Genomic DNA, 18,238 nt, shown 5'->3' on the forward strand with positions numbered 1-18,238 from the left:
ATGCATTGGGAATACGAATCTTTATTTTATATATACAAAAATAACAGATAACACTAAGTTCAAACAACTGGAGAATAAAATTACTAATTGATAAGCATCGAAATGTCAAACGAAACGTCAACAGTCAAAATAAATCTTTCAAGATTCGGAATCACCGAACACGAACCGAATAGTGATATCGAAATAAAGTGGATTGCCGAACGATACCGAACAGTCAGAGCCCTCAGATGTACATAACCGAGCGCAGTAATTGATAGTAGTTGAGATTCAGATCTCTAAATGCTGCTAATCACCTAAATATCTGTGGTCTTTACACAAAGGAAGTCAACAAATAGGCCAGTTAAAGCTCAATTTGTGATATAATAAAACAAAATAAAATTATATTTCCAATTATTTAATAGTATTTATACAATATATAAATAAATTTTTGTTATAGCTACTATAACCTTAAACATGGTTATAGCCTTCATTTCGACGAATGGACACAGTCTTTTTGATAATCCGTGCAACCGCAATGTGTTTTCTCTTTTTTCAAGTCACATAAATCATTTCTATCTCTATTACATCTGTCTCCTGTCTCTTCAGCGAAAGTAACTGATTTAACTTTACATTCTTGTATCGGAATATCAGGTTTGGCAACCATAATAGGCCTGGAGTTTTCTTCATTACAAATAGCATTAGCTCCTCTTGCTGGGGGATCGGTACATTCTATCGGAATTGAGCCGTCACAAATTCCTTTTTGAGTTTTCAAAATTCCCGCGTAATATTTTGCTCTCGTTTCTTCGGGCGTATCTATATGTTTCGGCGTGTATGATGTATATTCCCCTTAAAAATTAAGGATAAAAATAAATGTCACGAATTTCATATTACTGCAATATTGGAAACCGTATCTCAAGTATATATAGTGATAACTTTTGCTACTCGTTATTACCGAAGTTGTGATGTAAAAATTTTGGAAAACCACCTACACATCAGCGATAAATTGCTTTGAAACTTTGGGTTTCAATGTCGTGACGTTTACGTAAAGTACAAGGTGTGGTAGTCAATCTTACGTTTTTTAAATGGCCGTGGATACGTAGAAAGTTGTCAAGGATACCGTTATGTTTTCCACCTCGAAGCATTTCAATCGCCATGAAAATGAGGTCAAAATAACATTGAGAGTTTGCTGTGAAAGAGTTTTACCAAACCGATATCTGTGTGGTAGCCCAGCGTTTTTTTGTACTTATTTTGAAGTTAATCGCAAACAGTCAATGCCTAGTGTAAATTCAATAATGTTGTAGGTGACAAATTATGAAAATATGTTGTTGTAGGAAGAAGCCCGTGGAGGTCACGCGTTGGTAGAGTGCCGCTCTTGGAGTTTTCGAAAGATCTGTCCGAAGGATTTTACGAAATTCAAGTAGTTCAGTCATTGAACCAAAACGTTTTTGCTGCCCAACGGCAATTGCGAAACTTTTTTGGGCAGTTTGATAACAGAATCGTATATAACCTATTTTTTTTGAAAATGAAAGAAAGTTGTGAACGGTAAGCGGTATTCGGAAATGTTAAGCTCATTCTTCATTTCTCAACATCGTCAACAATGATCAAACTTTATCCCAACAAGACGGATCCACAAATCACAGCATGAATATTGTTAACGAGATTTTCACGGATCTTGTGATTTCCCGAAACGGAACGATTCCTTGGCTTCCCCGTACACCCGACCTCACATCATGTGATTTTTTCTTGTGGGAATTTCCAAGATAGCTCAAAAATTCAAGGAAAGAATCTGATTAGAAATCCCGAGAATTCATCAGCGCATACTTCATGATAAGATATACTATTTCAGAAATCACCTGGAAAAATGCGTTAATCGGGAAGGACGCCATCTGAAGGTGTTATTTTTAAACGTTGATTAATTACACTTAAGCTTTGTCTATGCTTTTTAATATACAATGAGATTACAAGAATAAAATTTTGAAAAGTACATCCGTTTATTTTTCTCAGTTATTTCAAGAATGCAGAATTGACTGCCGCACCTTGTATATCAAAATACACTGAGAAAAGTAGCTGAAACCGCTATACTGACAGAAATCGATATTTTCAAGTATAAGCGTGGCACCTGTACACATTTAATTGTAGTGTACATACGAAAAAGTTTCCTCAGGTTATACAGAAAATTGGTGTGAAGTAAAATACGAGGGTTCTCTTTCCGGACAATATTCTCACCTTCAGAAATCAAGCTCTAAGCAAAGGCTGTTTTGGTTGGAATACAGCGTCGTGCCATTACCAAATTCTGAAAATTTCGCTTCTTGTTTTGGTTAATAGCTCTCTGGTATATTTAATTTTGAATTATATTACTCACCTGCTTGTTCATCTTCTTTGCATTCTCCACTCTTCACATCACCAATGACAACAGGATATGGGCATTCCTTGCTCACAGATTTAACACCATAAGGTTGTATAGATGACTTATGAACAATACTTTCTTCGTATTGACGACGAATTTCGTCCTTGATTGCTTGTTCTTTTTCTGGATCCGCACCTCCACCCACTTTTAATTCCTTGTAACATTTTTCTAGATCGGAGGTAGGTTGACCAGCACCTGGAAGTTTTTTTTTTTTTTGGTAACCATTGCATCACAACAAAATTGAATTTTTTTAATAAAACTGTCGAATTTACGAGAACGATTCGACGAAAGTGTGACTTTTCTATGGAAAACTTGCTGTACTGTGAAACAATATTTTTTCAACGTAATCTCATTTTAAATCTACCTAAGTAGTACAGCGAGTTTCCAAGTTTTTCATTTGTCTGAAGTCTCTTTCCACCAAGCCGGTTTTTTTCAAATTTTGGAACAAAATTCAACTTCAACCAAGTTCGACAACAAAACGTAAATTAGCATAATATTGGCCAGTTATAAAGATCACACCTTTGGCATCTCAAAACACTGTGATCATAAGCTTATTCTCATAAAAAACGTTTTTGTTTTTTGGGAGCACGTTGCTCGAATGACAAAGTCCATTGTTTCGACTGTATTTTCATTAGGGTTGAGTTTGAAGATATTTATACACTCGTTTGAATTTTTAATCAGCATTAAGCAACAGCGACACCACCTTGCTTTTCCACATGAAATATTTGTTACATTCCGTTTCGTTTATATAGGTAGCTCGGAATAAAAGTCGAAGTTTATTAGATATATTAGATATTTTGGGTTTTACTTATAGACCACCCTATATACGATTGAGGACATAGATCAAGCGAAATTTGCTGTTGTGGTTGTGGTGGGGTTGAGTGACATAAAAAAAATTATCATACGACTCCCCGTTTCTGAGGTATAGGCCTTTAAAGTTCAAAGAAATCGGAACTTATATTTAAGTATATTTTTTAAATTAGAACTTTTACAGGGACAACCTGTACAATCTAAATATAGCAATAATAAATTTTTCAATAGATTTTTCAACAAAACGATACACTTTGTTTGAATCGATAAAATTTATGGTTAAGGAGATATGTAGATTTATATGAGTAGATCGTTATACATGCCAAGAAGACCGTTCGCCATAAAGAGACAATCTGAAGAAAATTATCATAAATTGTTATACTTTATTGAAAATTCTACTAAGTTCAGATGCCTATAACTCACATACACAATCCCGAATTTATTGCATCAAATCCTGGAACACCCTGTATATTTGGAAATTATATAAAAAATTGAAAGAAACTGGCAGATTTTTAGCATAATTTTATTTGGGAGAGTCTAAAAGATGAAAAAATTTATGTAGAGGCGATCTATCAGCAGTTTTACAAAAATTAGTGAAGTTGCTACAGAAATTTTTGTTGTCTCTCACGACTGCTGCCATAGAATGGTCAAATGATATGATGAATATGATGAATGGTCGTGATATGCGCATATCCACTAAAAAGAACCTACTCAAAAATGATCACGTTTCCAAATTAACATATCAAATAATTTGCTCGCTCTCAAATCTCTGAGTATTTCATCGTAAATTACATAATGAATTACCAAAAATATAAAATACCGTATTTTTACCTCAATGTTGTTTACAGTTGATCTATGAATTCCGTTTTAGAAACTTTAGGATGTGGGATTGCTCTACATCTACTATTTTGATTTATCTACTAAATACAAACTTACTTGTATCGACGTCCCATTGCCTTTCGGATTCGATATTTTCTTTCATTTGATCCTCGACATCATCTTTCAAATATCCTTTGTCAAACATGTAATTTCTTATATTTTCGATAACTTCGCATGGGAATTTACCGGGATTAGATTCCATATAACGGTAAACGTGTAAATCGGCACCAACAATGGTAAATCTTTGATTGAATACAGATATAACTGCTCCTATATAGAAGTCTACAGGGGAATAATAATCTGGATTCAGCGGATCGGAACCTAAAACGGAAGTATTAATACCAATATATGGGCCAAAATTTATGTTTTGCCATCTTGCGCCGGAATGCCTGAAATCATTCTTTTAGATTTTCGATAACTTCCATAGGGTCGGGAATATTACCCGTTCCTTGATGAATATTCTTTTTTAATTGGAGTATTTTTCTTAGATTATTTACAGAAACTTGGGTTCCAAGAAAATTCAATAAAAAAAATCAACTGGAGCTGGGTCTGGAACGTAGGGAAGATATGAAAAATCTCTTCTGCTCAATGTCAATTTGTTTAATGTTGGATGTATGGCAGGTTGCGCCATCTTGATGCATCCATGTTCTAATGTTGTAATCCTCAAAGTGATGCAACTGAGGTCACATATTCAGCAGAGTTAACAGTTACTGAATCACTCCGTTCATTTTCAAAAAAAGAACCGGTCTATGATTCCCGCTTAAACCCTCACTTTTTTAGAATGTAACGGTCTTTGGTGATTTAATTTAGGAATTTCTCTACAACTTCCAAATCTGCATATTCGACGCAAAGTTGTCCGGGGTATCGTCAACCTGAGAACATTCGGCCGAGATTCGAAGACTAATGAGAGTAGAATCTTTTTTTTTTTGTAAAATTGTGTTTACTGGATACGCGTTGTTCTCTCGCAAACTCATTTCCAGGAAAACCACTCGATAGCGACTCCCGCGCGGTTTCTACGCTAGACCAGTTACAAAATTAATCCATATAATTAACCAACTCCATGCCACACACCCAAACGCTTCGAACCGCATCGCACAACAAGCAGTGATTAGTGAAACCGCGAGTGAAGTGCAGATGGTAGTGTACAACGATATGAAACCATTACTTAAAACAAAAGTACAAACATTATGGAAAGTCACTACTCACTGTCACTCAAGGAACAGCTCAAAATTTCACCAATCAAGACAAAAACCTCAATAATCTAGAACATTTACTCGTACTTGGCAAAAATATGATATAATGATAATAAGGTACTAACAAAACTATAAATACACTACCGGCCAAAAGTTTGAGTGAAACTTAACTTGTAATTGTTCTATATTTAAACTTTTCATTCATCATTGTATTACATTTTTGCATTTTTTGGGATTCCCTGTAACAATTTCGATAAATAATTGTTGTCTATTTGGCTCCATTTGTTTTTCATAATATTTCAAACATGTAAATTGGAAGTAGGACACTGCTTTTTAACTTCTTTGTCCAATTTGTCTCAAAACAACTCAATCAGGATAAAGTCTGGGCAATTGTGAAGACTAAATCATTACTTTCAGTACATTCTTCCTTTCCAATTCTTTCAAATACTCTTTGCTCGTAATAAATTTTCTTTTAATAGTTTTTAAAACCATCTTTATTCAAAATCCCTTCAATTGAATTTAACTTCCGTTTTTCCTTTAAGCATAAACACTCTTATGTTAGACCCAAAAACCTTAAACTTCGACTCATATCTCCATAAAACTCTTTCCTATTCTTCATGCGTCCCATTTTTACATTATTTAGCCCACGGCAACCTCTTAATTTTATTTTGACGTCTTAAAAGAAGTTTCTTCACTGCCACCCTTCCAAAAAGACCAACTTCTCTCAATTTCCATTTGACTCAAAACCAGATGCCTCGATTAATTGATCTGCTGCTATCATTGAGCCCGTAATTCGTCGATCACGTTTACTGATCAATCCAATACGTTTATCTTCGGCGGTCATAATTTTTTGAGGCTCACAAATATAAATTTGCGAAAACGAAAACAATTCGTATACAAACTTCATTTTCGTCCATAAAGTATAAATTACAGCACGTTCTTGCTTCTCTCACGGCATACTATAACTAAACTACAATCATAATCACCGAAAAAATCATTCAAAGCTAAAGAATAATAAGCAAATCCACCGGTACTTGCTTAAGTTTCAATTTGTTGCACTCTCCGACAAAATATAAACATGTGCTCGTAATAAAGAAAAAAAAACAACAGACACTATCATTTTTAGTTTGTAAGACACCTTAGCTTGACAATATGAAAGAGAAACTTGTTAAAGTTATTATTTTGAAATTTAAAGAATGGTTTAAGTATGGGGTGAGCAAGAGCTTTTGACCTGTAGTGTATGTCGATAATTACCCAAGTGGTAAACGCGACCTACTCTCGCAAAAAGATTTTTTTTCAAAGCTACAAATAAAAGAATTGGTGTTTGGATCTATGATTTATGAGGTAATTTTCCATTTAATTACGAGGGTCATTCAAAAAGTAGTCTTTCGCAATTGGAAAGGAAACCATATATTGAATTTATACAACTCTTGCTCAGCGCCTTTTAGTGTTGTCTATAAAAAAACATTCGCAAATAGTGCGCAGCGCCTTTAACTTACCAGGTTTCTTCAATAAAGTAGATTGCAGATATTTTCCGCCCAATATACCAGAATTTTTGATAGGCGGCTCCATTATTTTGCAGGTACCATCTGCCAAAGAGTAATTTAAAACAAACTTTCGAATAGTATCTTCCGGATGAACGGTGTCCATCACCATTTCATACCTTAAATGAACAATTTTTATTTATACTCCAACAAATCTGTTCTGTGTATTTCAGTATTATCGTTGGAATATCAACTAAGGAGTGTTAAAATGTTAAAACATTTCTAGGTTATGTGCGTGTCATTGCTAAATTTACAATATATGTTTTTAAATAGCTTGATTAGCTTTTATACGTTCATTTTCTATTTTGTTGAAAAAAAATTCGATTGGAAACTATGAGGATGATCAGATTTAATTGTTTGTAAGCATCAAAAATTGTTTAAACAACTGTAAACTTCTATATTAACAAAATAATACTGAATAAAAGTATGCGCATGTCAATTTTGCTTGTCATTTGTCAGTTCATTGTGTACTTCGAAGTGGGGCAAAGAAATTTCAAGAATATTTATTTACATTTTTGCAATTTGGGGTGACATGACCAGCCAAATACCAGAAGAACAAATTTGCGTTGATATTCCAAGTGTAGACATTCGTGAATGGCAAAGTCAAGAGTCGGTAATTTCGATCTTACGGACCCCTATCGATTAGGAAGACCAACAACATCAGACGACAAGGGCAGAAATGTCAAACAATCGATGACTTCTCAACCTTAATAAAACATTCAAGAACATTTGCAACAAATTGAACAAATACGTAGGGCAGGTATTTGGATCCCACATAATCTGTTCGGCACGTTAAGCAACCCTTTTTTGAATACTGAAGACGAAAAATGGGTCCTATTAGGTGATAATCCGTAAAAAGAAGTGGTTCTCTTCAACTGAATCACCGTCAAGTAATGCGAAGACGGGTTTGTATCCCAAAAAGGCGCTTCTGTGTGTTTAGTGCAGTATATGTTAATTTTGTCATTTTGAAGTGTTACTCCAGATCTTTATAGTGAACAATTCAGTCTCGGAAACCAATCTTCAATCGACTTGTCAAAAGAATGCAAGTCGAACGTTGGAAAAATTGGTGTATTAGGGTTTCCATTTATTCCAATCGCTAGAAAAATTTTCTTAGTGGCAAAAACTTTGAAAATTTGTTGACGATGCACACACTGTTTACACTACCACTACACCAACTCTCATAATTATACTATCTGACGTGCTTGTTTATTTTCTAACTAGTTTACCTTCAGTCTCTGAAGACGATAACTTGGTTATTGAAAACGCGGCAGACAGTGTAATTGTGAGTGTTGGTGTAGTGATGGTTTAAACAGTGTGTTCAATATGAATATCACCAACTACTCCAGCAATTCCAACATAGTAAAGGTTGTTAACGTTAAACTAGAAGCTCCATAATTTCGATTACCTGTAACATATTTACCTTAAAAATTTATTAGCATTCAACAATTGCTTCATAACATCTTTTCTCGGTGGTTTCGGTAAGAAAGTGAGAGTGTTCTGCAATGAATCTTCGAGAGATCCCAGTCCATCGTGCGGAGGGATTTGCGTAACTGGTGGCTTTTCTTGACGTTCACTAATATCAATGGCGGGCTTCTGTTCTATACCTAGAGCTATTTTGAAATATTGTTTAGTAAAGTTGTCGCAATCGTACAGTAGCATATCACGTCCCAAAACGAATATAGTTTCGCCTACTTGGAAATCTTTGGGTTGATAATATTCGGTCACTTCCGCATCGGATAATTCCAAATAGATAGCTGGATATGTTGAAGGAGTATCGTTATATCTCTGTAACGGAATATACATTTATTTTCTAATAAAATCCATCACACGAATCAAGACAATAATCCAGACCTTTGGTCGGCGGGTCACAATTAGAATTGGTTCCGAATCTGTTTATTCTAACGCGAACGTTTTGAGAACTACAGTTTAATACTTTATGTCAAATCTTATAAACCCTAAAAGCGAGGCACTTTCAATGAGGTAAATGAACAATTAATTTAACTGTTTAACTGATGTTAAATGTTTACATGATGTTTACATTAGCGGTTTTTGGTAATTTACTTTTTCAACAAATTCTGAATTGAACAAACCGCGACCAGTCCCTGAATTACTTTGGAACCAAAATCGTGAGAAAATTTGTTGATACTGGACATATTTTGATGTCACAATAAATATAAATATTGTAACTGTAAAGTGGACGTTTTGGATTAGTTCAAAATGTTATTAATTGATCCCTTCCCTCAAGTTCCTTCCTAACCTAACCTATAATAACAAAACAGTGCTTTATTACCTTTGGTAATTTCATTTTTCTCAATAATACTGGATAAGGATCTCTACCGTCATTCTTTTCGTGTACTTCTTTTACAGACACGGTATCATCTGCTAAGAAATACAGAATTTCGTATTTCATCAGTTCTCCATACTCGTTTTCTCTGTCATCCCAAACGGCTTTAAATCTGAAAGAATTCCAACAGATCATTACTGCAATTAGTCGAAAATATAAATGAATAAAAATTATAAATCCGAGAAAAGACAATCCTTCAGAAAGATATAAAAAATAGACCGATGCCCTTGGAAAAGTTAATCAGGCACCTTGATTTGATTCTTATAAGGTCACTGGACAAACTGTAAGGCTTGTCCATGTGTTTGAACCCTGCACGTGTGAGTGCTGATCACTTAGATAGTGCCCATTTAAAGGACCAGTCATCGGTCAATTAATTGATAAGACAAGCAGATAACTCAGTTTTTCTCGTGCTAGTTGTTTCAATTCATCTTCATAGATGAAAATTTGTACCAACTTGTTCGTTCAACCAGGCAATTGACTATTCGAGACCCTTAAAATCTCATGTGTTGCTTCTGCTTCGAAAGTTTTTGGCAGGTAAAAGTCTACATCCACTTTATTGAACAGATTTATCACCATGCGACTGTTGCGAAAGATATATTACAGTAATGGATTCAACTACAGAATAAGTGCATCAGGTAGTAATCAGAAGAAGACTAATATAAATTTTACGTTATGTTTTAAATGGACAAATAAAAATAAATTTTTATAATTCGACATGACTTTATTGTTTTTCAAAATATCCACTATTAAGATACTTTTGCATGCGTTTGAACCAATTCCGATTGAGGTACCTCCAAAACATGTGATTTGATTGCATCAACCGCTTCTTCGGGTGTAGAAAAACGTTGACCTCGTAATTTTTGATCTGCAGGACATAAAAGAAATCATTGGGTGCCAAACAAAGACTGTATCGTACTGTACGGTGGATGACCCATCAATTCGATGTTTTTATTGTTCAATAAGGTTTTTGTTTGAACTGATGAGTGAGAGCTTGCAGTGTCGTAATGAATGATTCGTTTTCTGTGATTGGTTTCTCAAATTTTTTCGATCACTTTTGACAAAACATGCTGGTGTCCCATTCAGAATTGACTGTTCTATGTTTTCGCAAAAACAGGCGTTTATTATTTATATAATTCACGTATCACTGTCACATAACTAGCTTAGACAATTTATTTAAATTCTTCGATTACTTTCTATTTCGATTTGTTGACTATTTATTATAAACTAAATTAACTGCGCTACACAAACTCGTAGTATGTATCCCAAAAGAATTCTCAAAAGCCGCCTGCTATAATAAATACAAACATCAAACGGATACCGCGGTTTATAGAAAGTATATTAAAGACGCCTTCGCCGAATTTTAGAATTCCAATACATCTATACAGGATCGGTTCCAGGGCGGATACGCGCTCATAACACTTATATACATCGTTTTATCGCTACGAATACTCACTTGAGAACTTTACCATCGTATTCCAAAAACCTTCTTAGTTTATCATCAGAAGATTTACTTTTAGTAACATTAGTTCTTACAGATAACTCTCTGTTGAATGTATACGGATCTACAGGCATTTCCTCGGCATCTTGCATCATTAAACCTTGACTTGCCATGTATTCCTACAATTTGAAAATAGACTGATGCGATTATAAATCTAAGAATAGATTTATTATCCTCAAACTGATAAGAGAAGGACTATTAAAAGTTTTACATGTTATCAAAGAGCTGCATCACTCGATGCCAATTAATAAGGTAAACTAGGGTAAACTGTACGGTTTGGGACAGTATGTGTTCATCCAATAATTTGTAAAAAAATTTTATAATCGCATAAAATTGACGTTTCTATCTAGCTTCGATCTACCGACTAAGCCGTGTTATGAACCATTGAGCTATTGAAGCTATTTTACATTTGAAACTTCAGAAAATCTTTATAAAATACATAAGTATGAAATCCGGGAAACTAAAGTTAATTTAAGAAAAACTGTTATTATAGAATGACAAAAATGCACTTATACATTTACTGAATTATATATTGATATGAAATGCGAGAAAGTATGCAAAGTTACAAGTTAATTAACATTTAGTAAAAATGTGAAGAAAAAATTCTAACAAACAAAGTAAGTTAAAGTGTGGTTAAAAGTATAATTGAATATTCGTCTCACACTTTCTTAAGAAAAATTATTCTGATAATCTGATTCCAATTGACACACGGCTAATAATAATTTGTTTCGCTTCGTAAACATTTCGACTCACCCTAGTAAATTTATCGCAATCTACAGTATGATATACAACGCCGTTAAACACCAAATCTTTACCGACATTTAAATCTTTCCAATGCCAAAATTCACCTCTTTGATTTTTGGGAATTCTACCTCTTCTCACTAGTCTTCCTTGATCGATTCCACTATTCTACAAATATATATTTATTTAATTCCTTCCAATTTTTATCGATATAGAAAAATCAGTAAATATTGGAGGAAGAGGTGTGAAGCAACGTATAAATAAAATAGAAATTAGGGACTTATTGAACCGCGATATAGACAGTGCTAGCAGTAATAAATCCGGCATTATATTGACACATACGCAAGCGCAGTATAAATTTAAATAAGGGAAATTTTATTGAAGTTACTGCTAGACTTAAGCTATGTAGGAATAAAGAAAGCAGTATTTTTTGCAGTATTTTGACATCTATCTACTGAATAAAAATGAGCTCTTGTATTTTTCCATTTTAGCGCGATGGAAAGGAAAATAACATTAACATTTACTTTCGAAGATGATGGAATTTATTACAAACAACCTAAACAATCTAAATATATACAATCTACAACAATTTAAAATATATATTGAGCTCATAGCTTAAACTACTTTATGTCTCTTGTTATTAGAACAAAAACCATTAAGACATTTGTTGTAGGAAGTAAATTATTAGATTGTAACTTCTGGTACTAAGCCCAATGTTTCATGTGCATAAAATATATTGGAGATTATAGTTTTGTTATGAAATTATGGCAAAAAAATAAATCAGATGGGACATCTATCAAATTTTTATTAAAATTTTGAGATTGTACACTTTGAAACTAGCCCCCTCATATTTATTCACAGATGTCACTTACAATTGTTTATAATTGAATAAATTTTATTTGTCAGTTTGTCATCAGTATAGATGGACTTACTTCTGCATATATATTCATTCTTTCTTCGGTTAACCAATTCAAATTTTCTAAATTTAGTAGAAAATTTCCTCTTTGTTCAAGGATGATATTTGTCGGGGTTTTAATAATTTTTGATATTGATTGTGTTGATCCTCCAAACATCTTCCTGAGTTCACTTAACCAAGCTGGATAAGAAAGTCGTCTTAAAAGAATACACATGCAGTTAAACTTAAAACCAATATTAAGGGTGTCCACAGATTTTTTTCGAATTCTCTGACTTTCCCTGGCCAGATTTAAAAATTCCCTAACCATGTCAAGGTATGTATTTATTTAGAAACAAAGTGATTGATTTAAAATAATAATAATACTGATAATAATAACAATTAAAATATTATACTATAATCAAATATTGTTTTTAATATTTTTTTTCAATTTTTATCTAAAATCAAATTCGTATAGGACTGAAATTTGAGTGATTCATGAATTGGGTCCCAGCTCAGGCTCTAGTGTAAAAAATGGGATGAGGGGGTAACTACTACTTACCATCTACTGGATAACCAGCTCCTGAAACAACTATATCTGGAATTCTTAGTAATTCTAAATGTTTCCTTCTAAAGCGGAAATCATTCAGAATTTCTGCATGAATTAAATTATTGATGTTAAAATTTGGGGCACCCGGATTTATTAAAATATGTTTTAATATCACAAACTCTCTCTCACCAGCCAAAATGATTGCTTCCAATTCTTCTTCCATTATCAGGAATAAATAAACTTTAAAAAAAGTAAAGACTCACACAACACTTACATTTATAGGTTAGAGGGATTTTCTTATTTACTGTTAGCACTATATCGCGTTTCAATAAGTTCCTAATATGCCAACTAAAAACGGCTACTGCAGATGGAAAAACTTTGCTTTTGACGTACTTTCACAAAAAATCTTTTTTATTAAAGTCTCCACCATACTGAAATACACCTTTTTCATAGAGGAAAGCATAGATATTTCCAAGAATCCTAAACTTCGAGCATTTTGAAAAAGAAGGATAGAATGTTGTGAATCTTGTTGTGGATAAATGAAAGATTCTTTGAAATCACTTACTTTTGTTCTTGGTTCCATAACCGTTATAGTATCGTCTTCTAAGAAATAAATTATATTAACTTTCCGGACCCTATAAAATTCGTTTGGTGATTCCACAACGCCCTGCTTGAAAAACGCTTGAAAAGTCAAACATTTTTGAGAATAAAGCACGTAGTGTGGAATAAACTGAGGTAACGCTTCGGTTTTCGTACGGCCGTACGTTAAAGATGGATCGAACATGGCTACGTCGCTTTTTTGGAAACATTTCACAGAATTAGAATCTAATTCTCTACCACCAGGAGCAAAGTAATTCGTTTTGGGTAATTTGTAACCGTTGATAATGTCGAATGTATGACTAACGTGGAATCTACTTTGCTGAAATGAATTAAATGTTGTCAGAGAATTAATTTATCCATTTCAATGTAATTTCTGAAATTTTGCTTCTGTACGACTATGCCTACGTTCTGCCTTTCACACTCAAATCTGATCAGATATTAAAAATGCGAACAGATTTATCACCCATCGTACAGGTCAGATTGTAATTTTCATTTATTCTGCAATTAAAATAGTTTTTAGGCTTCATCACAGATGACGAGGTGACAAAAGCAATTTATCAAATATGTAAGGAACTAGAATTTTTTTTTTTGAATCTATAACGTTTTATAAATAAACGAACGCTAATTTCAAAAAATGAACCTTCTTTTTCAATAATTGTTTGAAATGATGTTGTTCAGTTTCAATGCATTGTAAGCGCATTTTTTACAAAAAAATATAACTGTAGATGTATCGAAACGAAAGATTTTGTACATAGTTATAAAAAAACGAATTAAACTATTCCCATTGACCAAATGACATGAATTGATGTGAAATGATGTGAATTGACGTCATTTGACATTTGACATACGTCAATTGGCTTCAATGAACGTCACGCTAACGGTAAAAAATGCGATAGTCTCTTACGCCGAAACTGTGACGACTGTTTTACATATTTATTTTTTGGCAAAAATTCCCAAACGTCAAAATCTATTTGCGTTCTTAAACCACACATTGACAAGAGCTGCTGCTTTTCCTATTCCACACAGCAAAAGGAAAATGGTGAAGCATCGATTAGAAGTAGTCACGTCAATTTTACAAAATTTTCTGCATATCAATTATCAAAAGAAGATAGAAACATCACACCACGTTCTGAATCTTTTTTAGGCATTGATAACCTATTTCGATTCTTTGGAAGGAATAGAAATCATTTCAGATTCTTTTAAGATAAGTAAAATTGGTCTCAATTCTTGCAAAAACATCATCGAACCATTAAAAGCGTGTTCGATTCTTTTCGACTCATTAAAAGCAGCCAAGGTAATCTAGAATCGAGTATAGTCGTGCAATGTGGTTTCGAAATTAATCCTTTCAGATGGTTCGTCACTTTTTTGGCTAAAGTATCAGTCCTCGTGTCTAAGATTCTATCGTATTCCATTTCAAACTACTTAACTTTGTATTTACTCCACCACCTACCCACATTCCCGTAAAGATTAGGACATAAACTTCGTAAGCTCAAGGTACAATGCATTATACTGGTCCATTGGTAGTAAAAAGTGGGCGAAATACGAACGCCCAAGGAAAAATATAAATAAAACAGTGAAATTTGATGACAAAGTTTCTTTCTTTTTTTAATCATATTTACCTAACGAATACACTAATCAACATTTATACGTTTTTAATAAATTGTAATATTATGAAAGTAAAAAAAACCCTTAGTGTTCGGCTGTACTCGATAAGTATTGAACACCGAATGGAGTAATTACCAACTAACATTATTAACGACAGATATTACATTTAGAAGCAAACGATGTTCACTTTCGGTCAGTAGCCCAGTCGTGAGCCCATTTTTTGCACACCTAGCACATAATCCAGTCTTCAGCAAGGGGATCTATAAATTTATCTGTACAAATAGTACATAAGTATTCTTCATTTCCCTTTTTCTCTTTATTTTACTTTCGTATTTTGACTAGTGTCACTAAAGTCTTTTATATTATTGAAATTCGTTGCTACCTTCTTGATTACTTTGTTTGTAGATTTCTTTCTCGACTTTTTGTGCTTTAGCTTTTCTTCTGTTTTCCTCTTTCTCTAGCTGATATTTTATAGGTGTGCTCGTACAAATAGTAGATTTTTTTCTTCCTGATATTGCTTTTTGATATTTTTGGAGAAATAACAGGGAATTCAACGATCTCTGATGGGGAATTTGGATGTGTATTTGCATCATCGCTTTAAGAATTGATAGAATCTGTATCAAGATCTTCAGCACGGTATACTTGGGCTTCTGCAGTTATTTCGGTATGATTTGGAGCATTTCGAGCTTGTTGAACTTGAATTACTTGGTTATCTGACAATTGGGTATTCCTATGAATATTTTGTGTCGGATTTATTTCTTTTTATTCGTTTCCCGATCATCTGTAAATAAAAGTTTCTGCTGTTTTACCGAGAGTAAGTTTTTTGGTTTTAACATCGTTGATAGCCTTTTCGGTATCTTCTAAATTGTACTTCATTTTTATTTCGTTTGAAAGTACGAGGCATCTAGAACAGAAATAAAAGTAAGTTGAACGGGAAACCAAAAAAAGGGAGTGGAGTAATGCCGAACGTTCGATATTTCCCGACTTGAGTGTTCGAATTTGCCGCGCGGGACTGAAAACAATAAAATGACAATAAACAAATTAGGTTATGTTCCATTTGCCAATTGTGTCATTGTCATTTAGCTGATTAATATGTGATTACTCCACTATGTAAAAAATAAATCACCATTATAGATAGAAATTAAGCTACACTAACTTGAACTGTCCAAAAACTTTCATCAAAAACATATAAAATATTGAAAATTGCTTACCTTGACAAGTACGCGTGTCCGCGTCTCCCACTGTTTCAACCATGTTATTTGAAATAACCACAAAAATTAGAAAACCAAAAAATTATTTTCAACCATCTATACACAACTTTCCTCTGAGATAGTTACATAAGGAAAATCATGTCTGTTATTAAGTCCTGATCTGACGCGAACGGGTTCTGTTTAAACACTAAGAAAACTTTATTCTTATCCTATAAAGAGGTGTTGTTTCTTGGTCTACATATTGACGACGCCCTCCAGTGATCTGTACATGTGACTTTGGAGAAAAAATTATTCTATGCTTGTTTTGGCAATAAATTTGTGCCTGAACAGCTCGATTCTCGTATTACTAACAACTTACTACTCGTTGTTAGAATCGCGTCTTCCCTATGGTTTGCCTTTCTAGGGGTCTTGTAGTTTGCACCTTCTCGAATCTATCTTCAAATTAGAAAATAAAAAGTATCCGTAACATTAATGGTGTAAGTAGTAGAACACATTGCGAATACTGTTTTAAGAAATACAGAAATTTAACTCTCTCCGTTCTCTTCTTTTTAGAATCCGTTTTTAATTATTCAAATATGTCCATAAAATTGTAAAATTTTCTTTTGACAATAAAGGAAAAGGATCCTAATGTTCTATTATACCGTTTTTATTCCATGTACTACTTTTTCAAGTACAGATTGGAATTAATTTTTTTATAGTATACTCATTAACTTTTTTACATATAAACCTATGTTTAAAAGACTTACAGTTGGGTCACTAAAAGTGAATCCAGGTAGTTTAGGAATTCCTGCCATTCCAAAAATATAATCTCACCACTAAAAAGTCTAAAAATACAACGTAAATGAATTATTGACAAAACTTTGATCTGATGATTTTGGTTTCTATAGTTACTATTAGAGAAACTTAAATCGATAGTAGGTAACTACCTTTTGAAATTTCTCAAAAATCAGAAAATATCTCTAAACCGCAATTATTAGCTTCGTAATACTTGAAGTTTTGAAATAAGCGAAGTAATTGGATCTTTATTGTTTCTGAACAAGCTGAAAACAGTGAAAATGCATAAATGCATTTGGAAGCAGCTTTCGACTTTCTGTGAAAAATGAAAATGAATTTTTGGAGGAGACTTCGCAAAAACACTTGGTAGGCATTCTTGAAGGATAGGCTTTTAATATAAAGTAAGCTAATGACACCGATTACGAGGAGGGAGTTGTGATTTGAAATATTCCTGTTTCCACAGAAATAGTATTTTACACTACAAGCGACGAAAGTTGAATTTTCGGCTCTGCGACGTACTTTTTTGCAGGGACTTTCGTCTCGGTTATCATGATGCGCGAAAATTCAACTTTCGTCTCTTGTAGTGTAGGTGTACGTTCACATTGGCGACGCTCAAACGGTAAGCCGTCTTGCGATGTCACCGCGCGCTTTGTCCTGTTCAAATTGGTTAAGCGTCGTTTTAGTTATTTTCTAGCTTTCGAACCGAAAGGACGTAATGAATTTGGTATCCAAACGATTATTACTTATAGAAAGTACACGACTTCGAAGGCTAATTTGAAAGAAAAGCAAAAAAAGGCGTTCATGAACTTGCTTATGGTGAACTCCATCACCTTTATCATGACTTCGAAGTGATCCAATAAGAGTTTTTCAGTTTTTAAGAAAGTCAGTGGAAACGTTTGATTACATTTTGGGAAAAATCAAGCATCGACTTTAAAAGAAAACAACTAATTTTAAAAAGCCTATTTCTCCACCAGAAAGGTTGTATTTTACACTAAAGTAAGAGTTATGCATTTTTATTTGCATGTTTATGATACGTTTATAGTAAATACAATAAAACGAAATAAAACATCCCATAATTTTGCTACCATTTTCCTGTCTTTGTGAGAACGGTGTCTATCATTCCAAAGGGCTGGCCTGGTTTGAATTTCCGATAGTAATAACTCGCGATCAATAATCTCATTTTGAGACGTCATTTTTTGAAAACTAGAACC

The 18,238-nt window shown here is 33.5% G+C and overlaps 1 protein-coding gene across 1 annotated transcript; it reads right to left on the reverse strand.

Moving 5' to 3' along the window:
- Positions 1–378: 378 nt before the first annotated feature.
- LOC130903654 (EF-hand domain-containing protein 1-like) lies at positions 379–17,126 on the reverse strand. Its single transcript, XM_057815880.1, has 10 exons — positions 17,000–17,126; positions 13,403–13,756; positions 11,408–11,563; positions 10,610–10,773; positions 9,103–9,268; positions 8,233–8,597; positions 6,768–6,931; positions 4,133–4,396; positions 2,342–2,581; positions 379–825 (listed from the first exon to the last, which is right to left on the reverse strand). The coding sequence occupies exons 1-10, from the start codon at positions 17,045–17,047 to the stop codon at positions 467–469; spliced, it is 2,280 nt and encodes a 759-aa protein (XP_057671863.1). The 5' UTR covers positions 17,048–17,126; the 3' UTR covers positions 379–466.
- Positions 17,127–18,238: the final 1,112 nt, after the last annotated feature.

The sequence above is a fragment of the Diorhabda carinulata genome, chromosome 2, assembly GCF_026250575.1.
Source record: "Diorhabda carinulata isolate Delta chromosome 2, icDioCari1.1, whole genome shotgun sequence".
Classification (NCBI taxonomy): Eukaryota; Metazoa; Arthropoda; class Insecta; order Coleoptera; family Chrysomelidae; genus Diorhabda; species Diorhabda carinulata.